At 36.3% G+C, this 23,883-nt stretch overlaps 2 protein-coding genes across 3 annotated transcripts in view; one reads left to right on the plus strand and one right to left on the minus strand.

The window, feature by feature from the left end:
• LOC144444412 (cAMP-dependent protein kinase type II regulatory subunit-like) overlaps window positions 1-11,302 on the plus strand; it is a 50,022-nt gene extending 38,720 nt beyond the window's left edge. For both annotated transcript variants that reach the window (XM_078133858.1, XM_078133934.1), the window contains 6 exons: window positions 16-117; window positions 1,361-1,435; window positions 3,383-3,448; window positions 5,460-5,517; window positions 6,352-6,423; window positions 7,830-11,302. In XM_078133858.1, coding sequence (XP_077989984.1) covers window positions 16-117; window positions 1,361-1,435; window positions 3,383-3,448; window positions 5,460-5,517; window positions 6,352-6,423; window positions 7,830-7,963 — 507 coding nt within the window. In that variant the 3' untranslated portion in view covers window positions 7,964-11,302. The remainder of the gene's footprint in view (window positions 1-15; window positions 118-1,360; window positions 1,436-3,382; window positions 3,449-5,459; window positions 5,518-6,351; window positions 6,424-7,829) is intronic.
• A 6,951-nt stretch (window positions 11,303-18,253) lies between these two features.
• On the minus strand, window positions 18,254-19,821 carry LOC144433840 (ileal sodium/bile acid cotransporter-like). The gene is made up of 3 exons (XM_078122222.1): window positions 19,478-19,821; window positions 19,073-19,277; window positions 18,254-18,841 (listed from the first exon to the last, which is right to left on the minus strand). The coding sequence occupies exons 1-3, from the start codon at window positions 19,819-19,821 to the stop codon at window positions 18,254-18,256; spliced, it is 1,137 nt and encodes a 378-aa protein (XP_077978348.1).
• Window positions 19,822-23,883: the final 4,062 nt, after the last annotated feature.

Raw genomic sequence — 23,883 nt, forward strand, 5'->3', positions numbered from 1 at the left:
ATTATATTCCAACAGGACCGATCATCATTTAGGAGAATTGTATTGAAGAACGCTGCCAGAAAGAGAAAGGTGTATGAAAATCTACTGGAAAGTGTTCCAATGCTAGCTTCATTAACCGTAAGTTGATATTATCTCAATCTGTGATGTTGTTGAATAAAAGTGTGGTACTAAAAAGTTGATGTAATCAAGAGGTGAAATTCTACCTGAATGATGTCCCCAGTACTCTATAGCTTCATTAGCTGTGTTAACTTTAAATATATCTTGAGTGTAAAAATCCGCTGGCAAGTGTGCTAATTCTCACTACATTAAACTGTCTTTACTCAATGTATAATGTATCTGGCGTTGAAAATCTGCTAGAAAAGTGTGCTAATTGTCGTTGCATTACATGTGAGTCAACATGATGTAATCTTAGACTAGTCTAGAGTTTTGGACTCCATTCTGTCACTAAGTGCCATCTCTAGAGCTTAAACAAATACTCTGTTGAATTTGTTAGGATATGAAATTTGAATGTCAACATTTCAGATGACACATTACACAATTTAGTAAATTAGTATTGATTGTTGGTTGAAAGGTGTGTGTCTAAGTCAGAACCTGTGTAATGCAAATTGTCTATTGAAGCTTGTATATTACCTTTATGAAATCTACATTTTAGAATTTATTGTAGGTCTAAATTTAGCTTCCTTCTAACTTCTAAGGCAAAAGATATATGACTTTCTGTAAGTACTTCCTTGGAATGACTACAGGACAGCTAGAAAAACGCAAAGTGTGACTTGATGGGGGATCTGAGGGGAATTTGTACAGTCTTCAAACTGTTACACATGTCATGATACCTGAAGAGCAAGCTAAAAAGATACCGAGTGTCTGTCCGTCTATCTATCAATCTGTCGTCTGTCTGTATCATCTCCAGAATCCCTTATTAGTTTGAAGTGAAATTAGATATAGAGATTCTGTTAGCTAATGTGGAGAACTGAGTGTGTGTGTGTGTGTGTGTGTGTGTGTGTTTGTTTGTTTGTTTGTTTGTGTGTTTGTTTGTTTGTTGAATACTACAGAAATGATGAAATGCAAGTCACCATGTACTGAGTCAATGGTGCGGATATTGTTATTGTTGGCTGAATCCGAGAATGAAGAGAGCTTTCAACCATTCATATCATGCCTATCAAGTATGAAATTGGTAACAGAATAACCAATAGATGCTATTTTGTATGACACTAAAATATTTGCAGCACTGCTAATATAAATGTAAACCATTCTGATTGACATATTTTTGAAAATAGATTACATAATGTTGTTGGTAACTGGACTGAATTACATGCCATTGTACAATAGTCATAACTGATCTATTACATGTTTTAATTTACAGATGTACGAGAGAATGAATTTGGCAGATGCCCTTGTCAGAAGGACTTACAATGCAGGCGATCAGATCATCCGACAGGTAAAAAGATATTCTAACCCTATAGTCTTATTTCTTTCACATACTTTCCCCACCAAGGTTGTTGGCCTGTACAGCCAGGCAGCCCACAAAATGTGATTAGCAGAGAAGTCTGAAAAATGTCTTGATGCACTGCTATTGAAATGAAATAGCTTGTATGGCTTATACCTGTCTGGCCATGTAATTTTGTCTGATACACGAGATCCCACCCACCCAGTCCCTGGAAAAAAAAATATATGGGAAGGATGGGGCAGAAGAACAGGTAGTTTCAAATACACATTAAAAGATATCTATGCTTCAAATAGTGCAATTAAACTGTAGTTCACTTCAGAAGAATAATGGATGCTTAGTGGTTGCCAAGTACTGCAAGGAGAGGAATATTATGACCAATGTGTATATATAATATAATCAGCAATACTTGTGTATTGGTGTATAGCGCCCTCTATGTTCAATTTTGCCACAACTTGATATTGTCATCCAAGTGTGTTACAGCATGATCTGTAACCTCTTCTTGCAGGTTTGTGATACAATAACATGACACCTGCAGGTTAAATGTAGTATCCTCTTTCATTTATTTATACTAAACACCTGCCTCTGTCATATGGTCCCATTGAGTTTGACATCCATTTGAAAGTACAGTAAGGGGGAAAGAATAGGTGACTCAGATACAGGATTTCATAAATTATTTATTTTATTTTGATTACATCTTAGGCCTAAAAAAAAAAATTGTTTGGTTCTGGTTACCCGACCCCACCTAGTTTCTCATGCTGACCCTAAACTTTTTTTTACATATTCAAGAGAGAGAGAGAGAAAATTGTGAAGTCTCACAAAAAATAATGGATGAGGAAACTGACATCAACTTAAAAAGACAATATAAAACTGTTCTTTAAATCTGTAATGGCTGTACATCTGATGAGAGGAAACCAATAACACAGAGACCATATTAAAAACAACGGAAAACATAACTACCTGAACTAGACACTCACATATGAAAAAAAAAATACAAAATACAAAATCTACCTACACCCACCTTTTCTGAAATTGAGCTAATCAGAACCACACAATTTTTTTTTCTGTTAAACCTTGCCAGTCATGACTATCAATAGTGTTTATTTTCTGTTTATTTATGTATTTTTTTTTTACCTTATAATAATATCTGATGCAACATTGCATTACATGATAGGCATCGTTTCAGACGTGTTGACGTTTCGCATTTGTAAAATTTTGTACTAAGAAGTGTAAAGTTAGACACTGCATAATTGCTGCCAGTTTGATTTGATGTTGTTTAGTATTCATAGCAGCGTACAAGTGAGAGTTTTCTACATTAGTTATCCAGGCACCTGCATTTCTCACAACTGAAACATGTCAAGGCTGAGTGGATTAAATCATGATCATTGTAATTGTCATTATAATCATCACCAAGTCAAAGGTTACATGTATATGCATAAATAGATAACACTATTCAGATGCGAAATGTCCCATCTGTCTCTGCACTTGATACTTATAATCATGCGGCGTAAGTTATAACATAAGAGTTATACACAAGAAATGACTGCTTAATATACATTATATGTAGTTTGGTAAAAAAAAAATCCTGTTTCTTTAATTAATGCATAATTTCGAAGATCTGGTTTTGAGATAAAAAATATTATTAGTTGACTGATTTAAGATCAGCTGTTATGGGAAATCTTCTTGTCACTTTCTTGAAAAGGGAGTGATGGTAGTTATGATTTCGGCAATGAATTGTACAGTCAAGCTAGGACTTGGATTGGTTCATACATATTATAATCATGTCAAGACATGAACCACCCTTCCCAATATATATCTGTTTTGCATGGGGCAAAAGAGGCTGCCACCAGACACAAGCAAACTTACACAGATACACAAAGGAAGACGGTGATTAGTTTCTTTTAGTGTTTTTAATCTCATTTTATGTGTGTGTTTTTATAGGGTGATGAAGGAGATGGCTTTTACTTTGTGGAGTCAGGTGTTGTTAGGATTGCAATGAAAAGTCAGGTGAGTGTCAGGTCACACCGAACTACAATTATAGTGCTGTGTGTGTTTGTGTGTGCAACAAAAGAACAAAATGCTTACTTGAAGTTAAAGTGCCTGTCAAAAGGAATAGACAATATTTGCAGTATTTCATTATTTCAGCTTCTTTTCCATTTAATACAATAAAAGCATGATGTAGAGCGATGCAAATGTCAACTTTATCATTTTATTCAAGATGACATTCAGAAAAAAAGCAACTTAATCTTACTCCAGATGAGAAGGGTAATTTCACAGGCAGAGGTGTATGTTGCAAATTGAAGTATCTAAGTATGTCTCGGTATCTCTAAATGCCAGGGGTTGTGTTGCTGCCCTTTTATAGTACATGTGTATGGGTATATTTCTGTAAAAAAAAATAATTCCTTACCTATTGTTAGTGCCTGCGTTGGCATGATAGCACTTGTTTGTGTTGAGTTGGATGAAAGGTTTCGGTGGAGGGTTGGCATAGGGGTTATAAACTGTTCTTGGCAACTTTTGTATCATTGGCCTGCAAGAGTTATTGTGTACACTCCTTTGAATCATTCGTTGTTTAGGCAGTGTACAGGGGTAGTAAAAAGGGCCAAGCTTTTCAGACTATTGTATCCTGTGTCTTAGATATCCAAAAATGTCCACTATAGTAGTTTCATTTCTTGTATTGTCCTTTTATTAACCAGCTGTTGATCAGTCTAACAAGTTCTCATATACTCCACTGAGTTTGATGTCTGAATAGTACTCCTCAGCACACCTTGATTTTACTCCCCAATGTATCCATGGCAACAGATTCCTGAACCCTGATGGAATCATCTGTCTATCCCCGCATACAAAGTGAAATCCCCGTACTAACAAATCACTACCCAAATGATAAAAGACTGTTCCTTGTAAACCCAAAGATTGACTTTTTTTTTTCGTATTGCTGTTGTAGTAACCAATGATGAATGTGTTTTTCTTTTTGCTCCGTATATATATATGCATGCCACAAAATGTTTTGTGAATGCTCTGTACCTGCAATGAACCCACAATCCAAATAACTTGTTTGCAAACTACCCACATTCTCCAAATACCTATTTTCTTGTCGGACCACTCCTTGTACCACGATCTGCATGTTCAGTATGCCGTAAGTATCCAGAATGTGGACATGACAAAATTGCCATGGCGTCTATACCGTGACATTTTGCTAAAAAATACACTAAATTGTCCTACATCACCATCAGTCCATCCTAATAGCCAGCACTGCCACTACCATGGTGCCTGCTAACTGCATGAAAATAATGTTAATTTTTTTTTGCACTTTCTACAAAACATGGTTAACTCAAATGACAGTAAAGTTGTCTTACATTGGGTAACCTCTCTGTGTGTGCTGTTAGAGGGCGCTGTTAGAATTCTTCATTTCATATTCATAAACCTTATCCGCTGTAACAAGTGCTCTTGTTACAAATCTAATTTATCTTTCTAAACTTCAATGTAAATCTTTATTCTCCTCTGGTGTCGGGTTTAACACTGTGTTGGGTTCTTTCTGTCTGGTTTCTGTAACTGTAAGTGCATGTGTGTGTAATTAGGTAATTTGTCTTTTTTCCCCCATTATTAAAAAATAAATTTAGATACATAGTTTATCATAAATGTTGTAAATTGATTGTAATTTTTACTATTAGAGGTTGTGTACATGATGTAGTTACTACAAAGTTGTCTTTGAGATTTCAAAATTTTCAAAATCTTGTGAAGTGTACTCGAGCAATTTGAAGTGAAGTGTCATTCTCTTCTCTGCAATGTGGGAGGACTCCTTTATTTTCACTGATTATCTGATCCATGTCATCATGTGGAAATGACACTTTGCTGGAGTTTTTTTTAGTGGGTGCAAAAAGAGTATAAAGTTGTATCCTTTTGTTGATATTACACAAACAAGGCTGAGATAAACATACAACTGTTGTAACAGTTAGAAGGTGATATTTCTAGAAGGGGTGCATGGCGGACGTTTTTCTAATCTGACATTGTTGAATTGCAGGAGGATCCAACAAAGGAGGTAGAAATAGCAAGATGTGAAAAGGGACAGTACTTCGGCGGTATGTCAACTTGTTTTTTTTTTCTTCATAAGGTTTTATCAAAAAAAAAAAAAGTCTCATGGTAGAGTAATCACTCTTAATGATATAGTACTACTACTTGGTCACTCTAGTACATTATGTGGTTACTATAGAGTTTAGTTCCTCATTTTAAAGCTGCACTAGCTGCAACTGGGATTTTTCTTCTTTATCAAGCAACCAAAGATATATTCACTAAAAAGTGGTCAAATAACTATAAAAAGACACTATCTGTTATAATTAGTGGTCAATATTATCTGTAGGTGGTGTAGAGACAAGTTTAAATCTTGAACGAAAGCTTGGTTTTGAATGTGTCACTGTTAAAACTGCACTAGTTTGTAACTGTAGTATCATTTTTCAATCAATCTATTCAATAAAAAGTGTTAAAATACCAGTAATTAGACATTGCACATGTTAATCAGTGGTCAAACTTATCCGTTAGTATTGTAAAACAGGTTTTAAATTGTGATCGCCATTGAGGGCGCTGATTTTTGGGTATGGACCCAAAAATCAATTTGATCTGATTTATCATGTATACAAAATAGACATTCACCCATACTGTTCAGGGTGTACAATATTATGAGTAAGTTATTGTATGAAACAAAATATTTTCAAAAAAAAAATTTCAGTTGCAGCTAGTGCAGCCTTAAGTCAGATCAGAATTGTAAGTTGTAGTTTTCAGACGAAAAATATAACATAGTGCTATTAACAACCAACCATGGACATGACAAGACTGTAATAGTGTTGAATTGTTTGGGTTTTGTTTTTTTGAGAATCATGTACATACCTCTGACTATAACCTTTTCCTTTGTATTTTAGAATTGGCACTGGTCACACACAAACCCCGTGCAGCTTCTGCTTACGCAGCTGCTAAAAATACAAATTGTGCATGTAAGTAGAATGTACCGTCCCCTCATTGTCATGTACATGATTAATATTTATATGGTTAGTATCAGCTATGTCTGACGTCAAAAGTCTACTGATGTTACACAGTGTCTGTCAATTTGCATATTGAGGTGACAATGTCTGTTGTACTTGTCATGATGTCCTGTGAAGTTGTCTATATAACCTTGACTGAATGTTGTGTTTATTAAGAGATACTTGAACTGTTTTGACTCGGTGCTCTCGTTATATCGCCATATTCATTCCACTTCTTATAGTTTCTTACAAATGAGATATTGTTGTTACCGTCTTGTTGTAAGGCTGTAAATCTGCAGATGATTTAATTAACGGTGATCATTGCTATGATTCAAATATACCAGGTCAAAATACTCATTTCCAGGTTGTCACATTTGCATTACTTCAGAATTTAGTGACTTGTGTACTTGTACGCTTTGAAATGACTGAAGACATTGTTTAGGTGTGACCTTATTATTTGCATCTTGTAGTGCTGTATAAACAATGCAAGGTGTATGGCAAAATGGTTGGGACAGTTGTTGTGTTCACATCACATTACACTGTTGTAGTCATTGTATATTAATCCTTGGGCTTATTGGCCGGATATGGGTTTTGCAGACTCAAGGTTGTATGTACGGCGAAAAAGGCCAGTAAGGTTGTATGGCAAAAAGGCCAGTAAGGTTGTACGGCAAAAAGGCCAGTAAGCTGTACTAGCGAGATCCACAAAACCTATATCTGGACCGTAAAGGTTTTATCATATACCCCATGTAGTGGCATGCAAACGTCATTTGAATCACGTAATCACATAAATTGGCTCTGAAATATTATTTTATTTGCAAAAACATAAAAATAGTGAAGAAATTAACAAAGCCAAATCACTGAGCAAACAGACATCGATGAGTGTGCCTCTTGCCATATTTGTGTAGAGTGATACTGGTGTACCGGGGCATAATATGGAAAATTATTGCCACTGGTTCGATGCGCATGCTCTCCATTGAATTACATTGGAATTGATACTGGGCATATGATAATAATCTTTACAAAGCAGATATGGGTTTGCAAACTGAGGTTGTATGGTGTTAGGGCCTGACCCTGGGAAGGGCTCAAGGGCTTGTAAGTCATACTACCAAGGTCCACAAAACCCACATCAGATCCGTAAGGGATTTAGCACATACCCTATGGAGCATTAAAAATGCATTAGAAAAATCGTATTTTGGAAAAAATAGTGGCTCAAAAATTCATGCAACTGACCTTATTTGGGCAAAGTGTGCCTGGGCGCAATATGGCAAATTATTGCCCGAATGTGAGGGCGCTATCCCCCATTGAATTACAATGGAGGCAATACTGATGTAGCACTTGGTATATGTATGGTAACAATTTTTTCTTCTCAATTTTTCCAGTTCTCGATGTCGGTGCCTTTGAGAGGCTTCTTGGTCCATGTATGGATGTCATGAAGAGGAACATTAGCAACTATGAAGATCAGCTCGTCAAGTTATTTGGCAAAAGTGTAGACCTGAGTGACGCGAGGTCATAAAACAAGGAATAAACTGCCAACCTGAAATATATACTCCATTACCAGCTGCTGTGCTGCTGCTACCACTACTACTACTACTCTCAATAGTACCATTATACCATGTAAATAAGAAACTCTCTCCAACTACGACAAAAAATAAATAAAAATAAACCACCGGTACTTTTTACCTATAATAAAAAAAAAATCACTATTAGGCTTTAATAGTCAATTGAAGTCACATTTGCTGTTCATTCATTGTGTTTGTTCCCCTTTTTACTGTTTGACGGTACCCCCCAACCAAACTGTTGTTAGGAGCTACTGTATGTTGTATCGGTTAGTTTTAAAAAGTCCGTATAGACTGCCAGAGTTGTATTTGAGAGCAGTCGATGTTAGTATTGTGCAATCAGTGGTCTTTGTACTCGTAGCTACTCTCTCCGAAATTCATACAATCCGCATGATTCCTATTTTATTTTATTTTTTTTTACAGCAACACAGCAGTTGAGGTTCTTTTAAAATCATGTTTAGTTGTCACCCAACAGTCTTGATTTGATTGATTGATTGATTGATTGATTGATTGATTGATTGACTGACTGATTGATTGATTGATTGATTGATTGATTGATGAAGACTGTAAAAAAAAAAATGCTGACACTTAGACAGCGCAATACCTGCCAGACTAGGGAAAGCCCAGATCCTTACAACATTCTTCCTGTTCGTTTCCATATAATATGTGGGTCTATTAACTGTGTAAAACCATATCTATACATGCAGGCATCTACAAAAAAAAACAAAAAAAACTTTACTATCACGAAAAACTTCCAATAAGGCAAAAAAATGTACTGTAGTTCTAAGATGACATTTTAATACTCCTTTTTACACTCAAACAGAAAAAAAACTTTGCAAAAGCGTCTGCTCTTTCCATGCCTATAGAAGTTGAGATTCAATCGTCTTGATAGTTTAGTAGGATATTATCAGAATGCCAAATTTAAAAAGGAAAGAAATGATTATCAAGTTTATATAGTTCCCAGTTGAGAATTTATTGAGTGCAATGTCATCCGAGCACACGGGCTTACTATCTGTAAATATTTGATTTTTTTCCCCACAGCGTTGTCAATCAGTTCATTTTTTTTTTTTTTTTGTTCAAAGTAAAGATTATCACAGAAAGTTTTCCTTTTTAAGCTTTGTGTATTTATAAAGTACTGTAATAAATATTTATAATTGTTGGTTTTTTTTTTTTAATTCTGTAATTTCTCAAGATTTGTTCTCAAGTTGGAGCACTGCTGCATCTTGGGGGGTGTTGTACATGGTTTTACACACATGTGTAAGACACATGACATATACTGGTTACTGACAGCTTCTTTTTTTTTCGCATTGTATGCATGATGTCATGCAAATAATCCAAAAAAGAAGACCAGGTATCAAGGGTCAGTTGAACACACATGGTATGTACAGGCACCATCTGGTTTTCTCAGCAATCCCTATCAAGAATCTTTGCTATGTTCATCTCCAACTTGAGACCAGTGAAAATTGAAATGTCAAGCTTTGGTCAACTTTTTTGTTTTTACATTTACCGATAGTCTACTAGCATACTATACAGGTGTGTATTGTATCATTTTCATGTAATGGGTGCTTATTTCTTGTACAGAGTTTGTAACTTACAACTTACAATAATTGTATTTCAGTGTAATTGAGTATTCTACCTTCTATACCTGTTTCAAGTTGGTACAAGATGTTATAAGTACCTCATATTTTGTATTCAACTATGAAATGTCCAAAGATAAATTGGACGCATTTTGTTGAAAGTACTTTTTTTTTTCCCATTGAAGTACGTACAAGTTAAATTAACAAGTATTGTTAAGTGTTAAAAGATTTTGGTTTGTTTTTAAATCAGGTCTCCCTTGGATTTGAGTAAAGCTACCTGACTACCTCCATAGATGAGTAGAAACCTACATTTTCATGTATTCTTTCTTTCTACCCAAGTTTTCTATCAACCTTGTTTTCTCTGCAACCTAAATGTTATCTGTTTAAATCTAGTAGAGATGTTTGTGAAGTACAAAACATGTACTTTGCCAATCTAAACTTACCTACCCCCTCGAGCCTCCCTCCCCTTCCCCTCACTTGTGTGCGACCACCACCTTTAATTTGTCAACACATCATCTGTGTTTTATTTCTCGTGAAATGGATAAATAGATAAAAAAAATTTGTTGAGATTTACTTTTGACAAAAAAAAGTGTTTACGGACGGAGTTTTAATTTGATTCAAGGTGAGATGAATGTTACCAGTTATTATTGAACCTCGTCCAATAATCTAATGAAACTTACATACACCCAGCCCCCCACCCTCATGTTTTCAGCTGGGTTCATATGATCCTCAAAGTAACCCTACCTTGGCCTATGTCTTCAACTATACAGGAAATTCTGGAAATAAAGAGCAAGTCGGGAATCAAACCACCTATTTTGCAAATACGGACATTTTTCAACTGTGTCTACCAATCAATTCTAGTACTGATACTAGATGATGTCTCCTTCCTGTTCTGTTCACATTCCTTGTTGAAAGGGGGTGGGGAGGGGAGGGGGGTATTTGTAAACATTCCGTTGTCTTTAACATATTTGAGAATGCACAAGCTCTGATTGAATGTCAATCAGCTGGCTACAACATATTCTTCATTGAATGATTTTATAAAAAAAAAATCTTCGGTAATGTTTGAATTAAACAGATTCATGTTTTCAAGTTTTATGGTGAGAGAGAACACCATGTATATTATATAAACAGTTGTATCTTATGTGATGGCATTGTCCCGAGGATTGCCAGAGTACCATGATATTATCCTAAGGAGATAACCACAGCGTGCCAGGTTATACACGTGTACCATATACGACATACATACAAAGTACAATAGTGCTAGTGAATATACAGAATGATCCTCAGATCGGTATTTCCTTGACTGTGCACACGTGAAAACAAACTAAACGAAACAATGCTGTATCTTTGTAAGGTTCCGTTACACATAGTAGTTTTTCATTTTCTTTTTTTGAATAATTTCAAAACGTGTTCTTTGTAAACTGTTCTGGTTTACCAATTCTACGACTATATGTTCATGTACATATTCCAGAGAGGTTAGTGTACTACTTGTATATGAGAATTGCTGTGCCAAGACTCCATCAACTTTTGGAAGGAGAATCTTCCAGTGTTTAACTCTGCTCATTATTTGTCACAAAACAATCATTCTCTTGAACAAATTACTTGTTAACAAAGGTTTTCCATGAGTTCCAAATTGGATAAAGCTGTATTATCCCCAGGTATGATCCCATATGAATTGTTTCATTTAAAATAGATGACAATGCCATCGTTGACCAATTTCAAGGATATTATGTTTTAATGAATAAAATGAGTTTTTATGAAATGTACATAGTAACTGTGTGATAGTTTTTGATGTGGTTTTTACTGGTAAGGTTTATATTAGGTGTGGGTTGTTTGTTGTTGGTTCTTTTGGTGTGTGTGTTTTTGTTTTTGTTTTGTTTTTGAGGGGGGGGGGGGGGGGTTAGCTGAAGCTACTTGATTTGACATAGTAACATTGCAAGTGTCTAATGTCAGTCAGCCAGTCTTAAGATATCTAATAGATGTCTACCTATGGAATACGTGATTTCTTGGCAGTGGTACAGTAACTGTTGCATGCACTAGGTTCATCTGTGTGTGTGTGTAATTGCACGGCCCCATGCAATGTTGTTGTCTGTAACCTGTGTTGTTCATGGATGTGTGTGTGTGAGTGTGAATATTTGCCTGATGTGTGCAATAGGTTGGTGGGTGAGTGTGCCAGTCTGATTCTCTTAAGTTTGTTTGTCTATGTCTACATTAATTTTGATTGATTGATTGTCTATGTTTTTTTTTATTGTAACATCAATTTTTTCCATATACTAGTATTTCCTGTACCGTATGCTTTACCATAGTATATAAAACCAACAAGAAGTCATCTGAGATCACATTCCACGGAGTATCCTTTATCCTGCACTGTTTGTTATTCATGAAAACAAATGATGGATTGGTGTACACTTTCAAAGAAACAAATACTTTAACTTACTGACGACTTGAATATAAAGTTTACATGTAAAGTTGCCTTTGTACAATAGACTTCAGGAATCCCAACGTCCTCTTTTAAGGTAAATTATGTTTCTTGATATTATAAAAGCAACATGGAGTCTCAGCAACGCCTCTCCTTTACACATTGATAGCGAAGGAGAATTCACTTCTAAGGAAAGTACTTGTATGCATCCAGACCGAAAGGTGTTTAACAAGATGTAACTTGCGACTTCAATACAGCTTCGAAAGTCAATGAATGTTAATATATTTCGCCATACAATGTTCGACCAACTGTATCTCTTAGTCTGTCTCAAGCTGTGCTAAAACTACCTACTAGCAGCAAGTTTCTCTATTGATCCCAGTGTAATCTTTCACTCCCTGGTGTTTAATTAGTGTACATTTCACCTGTGGAGTTTTAAAGTTGTCTACAGGATCATGAGGATAGTGAAACTGTGGGATATCTAATCTGGTATAATAAACAAAGTTGCAATGTTGTATTGTGTTGTAGTTGCTAATTTAACATCAAATGTTGGAGTTGTTTGCTTACTGTCTGAGTGAAGTGATGAGTGAGTAAGTGTGTGTCATATTATCTGTGTAGTGACTAGCCAGCCTGGGTCTTATCAACAATATATTTACAATCATACATCAGGGAGTGAAAGATTACACTGTGATCAATAGAGAAACTTGCTGCTAGTAGGTAATTTTAGCACAACTTGAGACAGACTAAGAGATACAGTTGGTCGAAAATCGTTGCAGATGGCGTACTTGCTATTAAAAACGTTAGGATTTCTGCCACCACCGGTGCCAACTGGAGAACCAAGAGTGACGGAGCTACAGTGATGCATCTAAATTCCGGGATATACCACGTGCCAGTTATTTCGTTACTAAAGGCACAGTTTAGTCACACGAATACGATTGAATACGACCACATAATCATATGACGACACAGTTGTTGACAGTACCTATAAAACACAAATATTTATGATGCAATTATTTTGAAATTGCCTCAGTGAAAGTGAAACATCATTCCTTATTGATATATATTCGTTTATTGCCATGTGTACGTATAAACATGAATCAGGAGAGTGCTTACGATGTCACTTAAACAAACAAAAAAGTTAACATCAGTCACCACACAAAATAAATACGGGGTTAAAACCAGTCTCGTGAAACTTACGACAAACGTAAAACAGGACGAGTCAATCACTTGTGCATGATAAATATCAACAAAAATTATTATTCCTCACTCGCAATGCGTATGCGCATAGTCCGGAATAGACAGGCAGTTAGTTGTGTTTTATGAAACCACCCTAGAATTAGATTGAAACAACATACCTAGAAGTAGATTGAATTCAGTCATGAAACATAAGGTACGCCGTAACAAGCGCCCTCATGCATCGGCTAACATGTTTGGGACAGGCCGTCACAACGTACTTGTAACAGTCTGTAGTATGGTATAGGGGCGTGTAGTATTCTTAGATTGTTGTTTTCCTAGTCTACAGGCTAAATACAACAACGTTTTGACTTGAATATATTTTCCTTCCCTTTATGGACAGAACACCACCTAATTGTATAGAGCGTAAATTTATACATTTGTAGTTAGCAGGATTCGCCTGATATTTTTCTTATATAAAAAAAACAACAACAATACGTGTCCCTGTGGTCTGTAGGTACACCCGTTACAGCTCTGTGTTCCAGATTGCTGTAGCTAAGCTTTAACAAGAGCGCCAACAACGACGAATCTTAGCTTTCAATTTAACCCACAATCTGTCTCTATAACTTTTACACACACTTTTATACAACATAATCGGCATTTAAGTGACGTATATTGTAAGGGTCGAGGACTTCTTGCTTGTTAAAAGTGATTTACTAGAATTGAAAGTGTTTCGTGACCACTTCAAATGACGTTTTGTCATGCCAACGGACACTTACAGGCAACTGGAAAGAGCGCTATCACTACTGGTGCTGCTGCAAGGTTGCACTATGCAAATCATAACAAAAAGTGACTCCAGTCTGTGTCACACTTTTTACAGCGTTTATATTAGTGTAAAATAACAGCCCTGCTTCATTGTGTTGGTGAAGCCGTGTCGTTTACTCTGTTTCCTGGTTTTATCGTGAAATAGAAACATCCCCGACCATTTTACATGAAAGAGTCAGTAACCTTCATTTCCACCATATAAAGGTTCATGTTCTAACAATTAGAAATATATATTGATTAGGTACCAAGCAAACATTATAATTCCGAATCCCAACCAAACCACCCCCGAAAACGCCTACGGCGAAATATCGGGTATTTTTTAACCGTAAAGCTTGGAAACATGCGCTTTTTCTGTTGTACAGTGTGTAGAAGTTGAAATATCGTGTAAAATTGTTCGCATTGCTTCCTAGTCGTAGTTTTATTATTATTTATAATCATTTTCTTTAGTTCAGGTCATATCCCTACTTGTCGTCAAATGTAAATATATGCATGTCTGCATGTTTGTCCATGGATCTGTAGATCATCAATGTAGGGTTAAAAAAGAAACTTAATTCATTTAGTTTGGGATTGGAGGGGTTGTGGACTATTATAGTTCTCATCCGACAAACACGATTTTATTTTAATGCAAGCTGTGTTTCACCCCTATAGTATAGATACAAATGAGAAATGGAAGACGTTGTGAATGCATGTCATTAAAATCATAGACCAGGGTCTATGCTAAAAATACAATAAAAGAGCTTGTTTGTCACTACATAAACTTACCGGCTTTAAATTCATACTATTTATATACTTTATATTCATACTGATTTCAAATTGATTGTGCTGTCTGAAACAGTTATCAGTCATTTGCCAATTATAGTTAGAAGTTAATGTTTTATCCTACATTGAACTATTGATCTCGCTCGCCCCTTTATAGTACTAGGCGATTGAGTTCAGCGCAAGACCACACTAGCCAAACACTTCTAAAGTTTTATCACTAGATTTGTATATTTAGTATACTGTGAGATTATATATTAAACGGGGTTACAATGTTTACGAGCACCTGTGATCATTCAGTACTCAAGGTATATAAACTTATCACCACATATCATACCTGTAGCAATCGGGATTTTACACTCGACATTTACATTATATGTACCGGGAATGGCTTCATTAAGTTCATGTACTACCATCGTTACAATAGTAAATCAAACTTTACTATTGTCAAGGTCATGGGTGACTCAAGGTGAGACATCGTTATTGGCCAAAATACAAATATTGGTCAGAAAATTGCATAATTTGTTTTCGACAAAACATGTCTTCATCTATCACGGCTACCGAGCAGAAATTAGAGTAAATGAAACGTCCACTCGGTCTTGAATCGGAATGTCAATGAACCATGTAGTGTTTCCATAGCAATTCTCATCCATCAATCCCTAGAATAGTGCATCCCGTCATAAAATAAAATGTAAAACACAACAACAATAACCCCAAGTAAACCATGCAAGGTTAGATAATAATCCTTGGTATATTTATTCAGGAACTACCTTGAAAATCAGGGCTTATTATTTATTGTAATAACCTGATTGTCTGACAATTTGTTACCTATTATATATGTTTTGCTAGTCATGTTATTAAGGAACAAATGATATCACATTTGACAATGTCACCACTTCATCCAAGGTGATCAAATAATTAACTTCCTGCCACTTTAGGTCCATCAGTCTCGTGTGTCGGTAGTCAATGTTACACCTGGTAGTAAACGCCATAGTTGTTTACGTTGTAAGAGTGGAACCTGAGTTTGTTGGATTTAATGTCGATCTTGTGGACACATGCAATGGCGGCGTTCTCAGTTTGTCGACATGTAATTGAAGCATGGCACACAGACTACACACTGCAATACTGTCTTCTTTTATTGTTTGACAGTGTAAAAGACGTCTGTCCTCTGATTTCACTTTATTCAACTTCACTTCATCTAGTATATTGTTGTCTCATCTCATCTCATCTCATCTCATCTCATCTCATCTCATCAAACCCCTTCTCTTCTCTTCTCTTCTCTTCTCTCTTCTCTTCTCTTCTCTTCTCTTCTCTTCTCTTCTCTTCTCTTCTCTTCTCTTCTCTTCTCTTCTCTTCTCTTCTCATAACACCTATTTCATCACAATCACGCCAAATCACATCATATCTCATATCTCACCCCATCCCATAATACATCGTTTCATCACATCATATCATCAACTCTAGTCTCGTCTTGTCTAATCCCATCTCACCCCTTCTCTTCTCTTCTCTTCTCTTCTCTTCTCTTCTCTTCTCTTCTCTTCTCTTCTCTTCTCGTCTCGTCTCTTCTCGTCTCTTCTCTTCTCTTCTCTTCTCGTCTCTTCTCTTCTCTTCTCTTCTCTTCTCTCTTCTCTTCTCTTCTCTTCTCTTCTCTTCTCTTCTCTTCTCTTCTCTTCTCCTCTCCTCTCCTCTCCTCCCTTTCCTGTTCCTTCCCGTCTTGTTTCATCTCAAGTCTCATCTGTCCTCTGACCAAATCTACTCACATTTCGATTCATCTCATTTTATCCACGAATCTGGTATAATCTAGTCCAATTTAAACAAATGTATTGTCATAGAATCCCTATTTACAATTATATCATAAAATACATATTCAAGAGAATGTCGTGCAGAGGTTGACAATAGTTACTCAATACATACAAACTAACACAACCCACGTGACATATCAGACGCTGTCCTAAATACAATGCCACCAATGTATCTCTTCAGGTGAATTAAACAACATTGTTTACTCATGCTTGTTTACGTCTGTCTTATTTTACTGCTTTATTGGCAATAAGTCAAGAACTGATTGTTGGTTTATACCTGAATAACGAAAGTCTGTCATTCGTTGACACGTTGGAATTTTGATATCATATCATGACGTATATGGTCAGGTACGTGTGCTGATACTCAGGCACGTCAATACGTGAGTTAATGTACTGTCAAGACACGCGGTCAAAAAGTTCATACATTGCCAAACTTTACAGTTGCTTTCACCAAGCTGTGCGGCATACCACCTGAATGTATCCCTTTATGTGTTGAGTACCCCGAGATGACCTATACATACACTCCCCTTTGAGCTACTACCCTTTGTTATGGAGATGACGTCATTCTTCTCAAGTCTTGAGATGTAAGTGACAACTGAAAACAAATATACGCATGAATACAACTGGAGACCGATAATTACAAACTTTCACCTCATAAATAGATGCCGACTATGCTTGTGACGGTTGACTTATTTAGTTTTTGTTGCAGACATTTAAACTGGACGAACTTATACATTCACTTTTTCGTGGTATTTCACAGAGATCGAAAAAATATAGTCGCTCTCATATGTACAGATATACAATATTCAATAACATTCAAAGGCTTTAATTAAAGGAAAAATTGCAGAAAAGCTAGCATAAGTATGATAATTTGTGTTATAAAAAGTCGAAAAGTCAGATTTTTTCTTAAGTTACTTAATTATGACACTATAATTGTATACAGCAAAATTCTATATGAGACATACATCAAAAGACTGGTAAGGATGGATTATTTATTGTTGACATTCTCTTCCCTGAGCATTAAGTTATATTATTTGTGATAATAATATTTACAATATTTACAATTTTCGTCATTCTTTACAATTTTAACAATGTATTTTTTTTTTAATTTGAAAAAAATATAGACTATTGCGTGTAATCCCGTATAATTCTAGTTTCAACCATTTTCGAGAAGAGATTAAAAATTTAAAAAAAAAAAAAAAAAATTCGGATTACTGTCATGCGCCAAATATCAATCGTCTTGCGCTAGCGTCACCATGCGTGACATTATTATGATGTCAAAACGTTCATCTTTATGCAAGACATATTGTTACACTTTCTATAGTTCCTGTTACTGTTAAGTTTTAGCTCAGACCACTAGGTTTTGGTGACGTCATAATTTGAGTCTGTAAGAACTGACATTTCAGCTCCTATCTGTAGTATAAGACAGTAAGGTCCCAAGTCCTCACTGATCTAGTATGTAACAAAATATACAAATTCTAAATCAATGATTGGACTTCTGATTCAAGTAATTCTCCAAATCATGAGAACAATAAAATATGTGTTTGTGTGTGTGTGTGTGTGTGTGTGTGTTTGTGTGTGTGTGTGTGTGAGTGCGCGCGCGCGCGCGCGTGTGTGTGTCGTGTGTGCGTGTGTCCAGCTCAAAAACAGTTTGTTTTGATATTGCTAGATCATGGAAAGTTTGTTTTCAATCTTGACTTAAGCTTGAATAACTTCAGAGTCTTCAGTACTGACAACTTCCTTATTTTCAGTCGGAGCTTCTGCATCAACCTCCACGTCTTTGACGGCTGGTATTTCTTCTTTGAAACCTTCATTTTCTATTCCATTGGACTGTTTTCCTTCTGTAATGTCAGACGGCTTCTCGTTTGTCTTGGTTTCCTCCATCGATTCCTCCTCGAGTCCAACTACGTCTTTCTTGAAAAACTTCTTATAGATGAGGTAGACACCTGCAATGGACATGCCGACTATGAAACTTATAAGACCGTGTAAAGCCGGTATGAGACCAGTCTTGACCCCCTGTAGTCCATCCTCCCTGAGAAGGGTTAGGTTGACAACGGTCAAGGCCAATGCCGTGTTTTGGATTCCTGTCTCAAACGCAATGGTGCGGCATTTCTTATGCTCTTGGCGGAGTGCCCACGGTATGGCATAACCAATGGCGAACGCCAACGTGGGAAGGAGGAAGCTAACGATGTAGGGTTTCCATGACGACTTGAACATCAACGGATTCATGAGACAGATAACTACCAAGGCAGAAACGATTCCCAATACAGTGATGATACTGCAAACCTACAAAGAAAACACATGGCACAACTTTTTTACTAAATATAACTGAATAAATTCAAGTTTCGACCGTAATCAAAATAGCCTTATTGTCATGCCAACAAAGGATTCCGACTAGGATATCTCTGAGTAGGACAAACGATAGTCGGAATCCCTCGATTATTCTAGATGGACAAACAAAGTAAGTTTTTAGAAGTCGGACCGTATTTAACTTTACACGACCTTTGATCTACTTACCAGAGCAATTTTTGCCGCGTATTTCGGTAACTTCCATCTAATCAGCATCCCGAATACTCCAGGAATAAGGATAAGAATCAGTGCTATAATGATGTCCAAATATGGTAATGTGGCTGCAGCCTCGATCCAACTACGACTATATACGAATAACCATAGCGGCATAAACGCCATGGCAAATATTGTTGAGAATGTGGTCATCACAATGCTGAGGGCAAAATAGAGAACGGTATGAATACAATGTTTATATGTGTTCTTATTACAAACGATTACTTTTTACTTTGTTTTAAGTTTGTTTATTGTACTTAGAAGGAGTTTTTATGTCCAATAAATAGGTTATATGTTTCGCATCCATTTTATGACATATTGCGTTATCGGTGAATCTCATATATAGTTAATGACATTTACCTGAGACATGTATCTCCATCGGTTAGGTACGTCATCACGTTGGAGAGTGTACCCCCGGGGCAAGTAGCGATGGCCAAGGCACCAATGGCAACGGATGCTTCCAGATCACATGCCATAGCTAGACTCCAGCCCAGGAAAGGTGATATCAGAAACTGACAACACAATCCAATGACTGGACCGATTGGTTTCTTGATGTTTTCCCAGACTTCTCTCAAAGTGATAGTAGCCCCCATTCCTATCATCATTACGACGAGTACGAATATGATGATGACCTGGTTGGCTATTACCAGATGTTTTGGTGGTCCCTGTGGGCCAGTGATATTCGTAGAGTTGGTGTCTGCCATTCTTCCTAATATACACCTATGGAAATTAAATGGCATTCGTAAAATAATTTATAACAAGTGAGACCAGAAACGGACGGATGGTATTTCATGCAAACGAAAACCAGACAGCATATTGAATAAGTAGGTTTTCCCTACTGTATACCAGACCTGTGGCTGACTCAAGGGACGGAATTCATCACGGCCACGACGCGTGTCTGTCATAGGGTCTCTCAGCTTACAGAGAACGGTAAATAAATGTCAACAAATACAAGTGAAATCAAAAAGAAATTTGCGATTAGGAGATTTATACTATAGATATTGTCATCACTCAAAGTATAGTGGTGGTAGTACACAGTGTATTATCCACAAGTTACACAAATAGAAAAACAGAAAATATGAAGACAGCAAAAAAAATGAAAAGATATGACGTTAATTATTGGTCAATATCACACTGGTCACATTAATCATTTCACTGACGTGAAAGTTGACTTGTTACCATGCTTTCCAAACCAACACAATCAAATGTATGACAAGGTGTCATCTTTATATATGGGGAGGCATTCCAACATGCATTTGTAGGCAACCAAAAGAACCCTCTGTACATATATATATATATATATATATATATATATATATATATATATATATATATATATATATATATATATATATATATATATATATATATATATATATATATATATATATATATATATATATATATATATATATATATATATATATATATATATCTGAATCAAGACTACTCGATAGAAGTTAATTTTTACAGTTAGTTAATTACATGGGGCCGGGGTTTCAACTGTTAAGTTTAACACATTTACACATTGTGCATTTTCTCTGTTATCCCGATGTCTACCCAAACTGACGTTATCGAATCATTTACTCGATTTGTCTGACTGGTGTGGTATAGATATCGCATGGTTATTATAGTGAAACTGTATGCATTTACACTTGATATGGATGCTATAAACGACTGTGGTACAGACAGAAAAGGCTTTACTTTGGTGTTATGGGTTGTTATGTGTTCACTTGGTTTAGCATGGACAGTGCTGTAAAAAAAACACCAGCAGAAAAATGTTGAGATCTGCTGTACATGTAATTACTGTACTGGTGCCTTTGAGAACGGCATACTCTCAGACATTGACACAGAACTATAACTAAACACACGACGTTTATTTGAGGATTTCGTGACACGGGGCAGTAAAATACTGAGTAGCGATCGGTAAGAATGGCATAGGTAGCTTACATGTTTATACGACTAAGTATTATCACCGTTGTCGCCTATCAAGATTGTATTTGGTGACGTCAATCCATCAAAATCTTAGCGCCAACACCATTGTAATACCTTACAACAATTCGAAAAGGGCTTTGGTATTTGTGAAATGTATATGTTAAGTTATACAGTCGTTAATTTCTTGTTCAAACAAGAACTTTCATTTAAAAAAGGGAATCGAATACCACATTTACCATTGAAGCTGACAACACTTGACATAAATCTTTTAGCTTTCACTTGCCTTTATTACTGACTACTTGTGGTTTTGGTTTGAACTAATGGTAAATAAACTGTGTCGAATATTATGGTTGTCATTCTATGTGTGGCCTATAGCTACTAGCCTCTTGTTCTCTTCTGCGGGTGTGTGGTAGGTCGATGTCCGTTGTTAATGTTAGTTTTAACTTTTTGCTTAGCTAGTAATAGTTGATACAAACTGTAATATGATAAGTCATTTCGTGAAAAAAAAACCTCGACACAACTTTAATTGCTTGTCAAGCATACAATTTAGTTCGATTGCAGTACATTCGTGTACAATGCACGAATGGAATTTTCGGCTGCAACTAAAAATGCAAAGGGTGAAGTTCGACTTGTTGAAATAAGTATTCAATAATGTACACCGTGTTGTCAGCAGTCATCTCTTAATAACGTTTGTTTGACCGCATCAAAATGAGTATTGAACACAAAGTACTAACACCGTGACGTTTTGTTATGTTTCCATAACAACAGTACCGTCACACTGTGTCACTTGGTCTCATTTTTATCTACAAAAAATCATGATAAACTTCTAAAATTATATCTTTCTGATCTAGAAATGTTAAAATAAGGAGAAAATGTCAATGTCTTAAACAATAATTGTCGAGTTGCTGGTTACAGTACTACAAACAGATCGATATTCTAAACGCGTCACACTTGTACTTGTACATGACGCATTAGTCTAACTTGAGTATGACTCTAAAATAAGTTTACAGGTGGCCTTCAAAACATGAGAGAGAAATGTGTGAAGGCGTCTTTTTAAAAAAAAAACCCCAACAACTTCCCATTATAAGTAGAACATCTTACTGAATAGTGACATACGGTAAAAAGTAGCAAAGATCCCCGTGTTGCACTTCCAAATTGGTATACGTCACGTCTCCTCCTACTACCCCAATCACAATGCCGGCTAATTATTTCGAGTTTTGTCAGAATTTAAAGACAAAAACGTGAAGTTTGCTCTACATTTGTGAAAAAGAAAGAAAAATTGTACTTACCTGGGAATGTAATATGATGCTGGATACACGTATGGCTAGTGGCTGATATTGGGAGAAATGTAAGACCACTAGTCTATGGCATATGTTCTATAGTGGACTGAGGTGAGACTGAACTCAATTCGACTGGGGAATGGCCTTGTCACTCTGACTGCTTACTAAGTATTTATTTATCAATATCCGCTATGGAGCTGAACACCTTGTGATTACTTTGACAATTTCTGCAGCAAATTTTCCCAATGTCACTCAAAGATACGTATTTTCTAACTCCATATATTTACTAAGACAAGTTCACGTCATATCGTCTATATAAAACCCGATGACCACTGTCCTTTTTAAAATGCAATACAACAGTAAAACAAGCACGTACCTTTAGAAAATTCAGGAGTTTGAGAAGTTAACTTCTGCGAGATCCGTCTTGTGGCGACAAGATGTACAACAGTATAAGAATGAGAGAACTTTGGGGGGGGGGGGGATAATCCTCCTAAAATGACCAATCCAATGTGTACCAACAAAAAACGACATAAATTGTTGAGCGAAGGATATTGAAATAGTATTTATAGAAAGTGTCACTGTTTTGATGGTGTACGTATCATATGTTTATCTCTTGATACGGTCGGTCATAGGTCTGTTTTTCTCTCAAACCACCCCTTTTACGAATAATTAATTGACTGCACATGCACGCAAGTGCCATGTCATCGTTTGGGAAAATGAAGTGACCACAGGAACGTTTACATGTGTAAACAAAGACTGAACAGGTCGAGACGACCGTCAAAACCGGTACCGGTACTAGATGACCAAGGTAACATGCCTGTCAATGTGCTGTAAAATTAACGAGCTACTTTCACCTGGTTTTGATAAGGGGAACGAGGGACAATATGATGTATTCATAACCAACTGTTTGTTTTTGTATGCGACGAGCACGTTGCCTTGTGGTCAAAGCTCAGAACGCCAACTGTTCTGTACTTAAAGGTGAAATATAAGCTTAAAGAATTGGCTTTCTGAATTACCTTGCTTGACAACAAAGATAGAAGTGTAGAATGTAAGTTGATTTAAAGTGGATGCACGAGTTATAATGGAGAACCGTGTCTAGACTATACTGGTAAATACACTGAAAATTAGTTGAATAGAAACAAATCGCCGTATGCCTCACGAAGGTCTTTACTGGTATTGCTACATTTTATCGTCTGTCTCGACGAAAGTCTTACTGGTATTACTACATTTTATTGTCTGCCTCGACGAAAATCTTACTGGTATTGCTACATTTTATCGTCTGCCTCGACGAAAATCTTACTGGTATTGCTACATCTTATCGTCTGTCTCGACCCAAGTCTTACTGGTATTACTACATTTTATCGTTGTCTAGACGAAAGTCTTACTGGTCATTGCTACACTGTATCGTCTGCCTCAACGAAAGTCTTACTGGCATTGCTACACTGTATCGTCTGCCTCAACGAAAGTCTTACTGGCATTGCTACACTGTATCGTCTGTCTCGACGAAAGTCTTACTGGTATTGCTACATTTTATCGTCTGCCTCGACGAAA

This window comes from Glandiceps talaboti, chromosome 1 (genome assembly GCF_964340395.1).
Source record: "Glandiceps talaboti chromosome 1, keGlaTala1.1, whole genome shotgun sequence".
Taxonomy (NCBI): domain Eukaryota; kingdom Metazoa; phylum Hemichordata; class Enteropneusta; family Spengelidae; genus Glandiceps; species Glandiceps talaboti.